Below are 2,500 nucleotides of genomic sequence, written 5' to 3' on the forward strand. Positions count from 1 at the left end.
ATTCATTACTGACTAACGACCCAGAGAGCAGCACAGAGGGACAATCTCTCTAAAGGACTACAGTACAGCATATAATATTAAGAATCATAATTATACCGAAAAATAAACATTGGGCAACATTTAAAATCCTAAAAATGAATCTGACTGTGATCCACATATATATAAAAATATACATGCACAAGCATTTGCTTTATATATATATATATATATATATATATATATATATATATATATATTTTTTTTTTTTTTTTTTTTTTTTTTTTTTTTTTTTTTATATATATGAGGATATTTTGTTTATTATGATTATATTTTATCTATCTATCTATATTTGTGTATGGGTAGTTTTAAGAAAAATATCAAAAAGTGTAATGGAAATGTCCATAGAAATCGTGGTTATTATCATTCGCAAAAACTAAAGCATAAAAACACGACCTGAAGTAAATATTAATGTACTGAAAATATGCTAAAATTACAAGAATTATTCAGACTACTCAGGAAAAGAAAAGCCATAAAACCATGAAATATGACAAAAACAACAAACTGACTAAAACTGCTAAAATTATAATGAAACACTAAAATAAAAAACCCTAAGAATTTAAAGTTAACCTGAACTGATAAATAGGAAAAACTGACTAAAATGACAAAAGTTCAAATGACACTGAAATGTAATAAAAACAATTATTACAAAAACAACAAACTAATGTGAAAAAAATGCTAAAAACAAAGAAGAAAGAAAATCGACTCAACTAATAAATATGAAAAACTAGTACAATTCAAATGAATTAGACGACACAGAAAAACTCAATCTGACCAAAAAGCATGAAAGTAACACAGAGAGAAATCCGTCAGAGTCTGTGTGTATCAGACGAGCGTGTGTTTCCTGCGTTCTGGGGACTCACGTCCATGGAGTAGCGTCTCCTCGAGCCCTTCTTCCCCTCGGCGCTCAGCTGCCAGTGCAGCATGCGGGAGTGAGAGAGGTCCGTGAAGAGATCGCCGTACGTCCAGCGCACAAACAGCGTCCCGTGAGCGTAGTCCACCGACGAGATGTGAGGGGCTTCAGGAGCTGCTCACAAAACCAAAAACAAGTCACCAGCGCCATCGTGAAGAAAGTGTCTGGTTTGTTGGGATAAAAAAATAATCCAAACGATAAAGTGATCCGAATGACGTTCTTAGTGACGCGTCTTACTGCCGTAGGAAAACAGAATTATCTTCAAGGTCACATTTGAAACTATTGCTTTCAGTAACTATGATTGAATTGCACAATTAAACAAGTCGTCTCATCTGGTATCATCATCTCGTGTAACTACAAACTAATCTTCACATCACTGGTTAAACGACGCTTATCAGTTGTTTGTGTACGTTATTAACGTCTTAGTGTTCGTGAAAAACACGCTTCTGGAGAACAGGACAGATACAAGATATTACGGTCGAAAAGACTTCATGAGTGATTAGTGAGCAGCTGTGTTTGAGAGGGACGTGCTGGGATCAACCTGTGACGAAGCTGACGGTAGAAGCGTCGCAGCAGCTCAGCGCCGGCTCGCCCCACGTCACCATCGTCACGCGGAACTTATAGAACCAGGCCGGCAGCAGATCGGTCACTCTCTGAGGAGGAACCAGAGCTCAGATGACTCCATACACGCCCAAAACATTACAAACATAACTACTGATTATTTCAAAGGGTCACAGCGACTTCATCTGGATACGCCCGTGTCTGAAAGAACCAATGGGTTAATTAGCACCCTGAACTCAATAAATATGATTATAATAATTATACACAAACGCTGCGCCTCTATGGCTCACGAAGCATCGTAATTATCATGGAGCTGCTTCACTGATTACATAAACCAGGATTCTGACTCCAAGCCCTAAAATGAGGCAGACGTTCAATCAGGTCATCTGCACAGACTCCTTCCACTTTCATTTTTTAGCAAACAATAATAAGCCTGAGCTCAGAAGAAAGTCATAGCGTCGGGGCACATGATGAACAGCAATACAGGATAAAATACTAAGTTCTATATTACAAGACATGTTTTCATTCGATATATATGACATGTGTTGAAACTGAATGTGAGTTTATCGTGTCGCCAATAATTCTGCATAACGCAGGACTTTTGATTAGAAATAATCACTAGGAAGGACTTTTATTTTGAAACGCATTTTTTTAATCCCTAATTTTAAGATCTCCTACGACGATTAAAAGCCTAAGAGTTGATCTGACTGAATGTGGAGGTCCTTGCTCACTGATCTTTTTTACTATGGATGCAAAAACATTTAAAAGTGTGGCGGACAAAAGTTTCAGGGGCAGTGTGTCAGATCTCAGACTCGGCGTGCGATGGCTAAAATGTTGCAGTTTTTTGTTTCAATTTTTGATATTTTAGTATTAATATTAAATTACAAAGTATGACGTGAAAATATAGTAGTAATACAACCTTTTTTTAACGTGCAAAAAATTCTGATGTCCTCACGTTGTGCCTCCGAAACCTCTGACCTTTGACCTGCT

General features: G+C 36.9%; 1 protein-coding gene across 3 annotated transcripts in view; it reads right to left on the reverse strand.

Moving 5' to 3' along the window:
- ptpro (protein tyrosine phosphatase receptor type O) overlaps positions 1 to 2,500 on the reverse strand; it is a 32,040-nt gene that overhangs the window by 11,613 nt on the left and 17,927 nt on the right. For all 3 annotated transcript variants that reach the window (XM_043230710.1, XM_043230709.1, XM_043230711.1), the window contains 2 exons: positions 1,491 to 1,602; positions 900 to 1,063 (listed from right to left, as the gene is read on the reverse strand). In XM_043230710.1, coding sequence (XP_043086645.1) covers positions 900 to 1,063; positions 1,491 to 1,602 — 276 coding nt within the window. The remainder of the gene's footprint in view (positions 1 to 899; positions 1,064 to 1,490; positions 1,603 to 2,500) is intronic.

This window comes from Puntigrus tetrazona, unplaced genomic scaffold (genome assembly GCF_018831695.1).
Source record: "Puntigrus tetrazona isolate hp1 unplaced genomic scaffold, ASM1883169v1 S000000223, whole genome shotgun sequence".
Taxonomy (NCBI): Eukaryota; Metazoa; Chordata; class Actinopteri; order Cypriniformes; family Cyprinidae; genus Puntigrus; species Puntigrus tetrazona.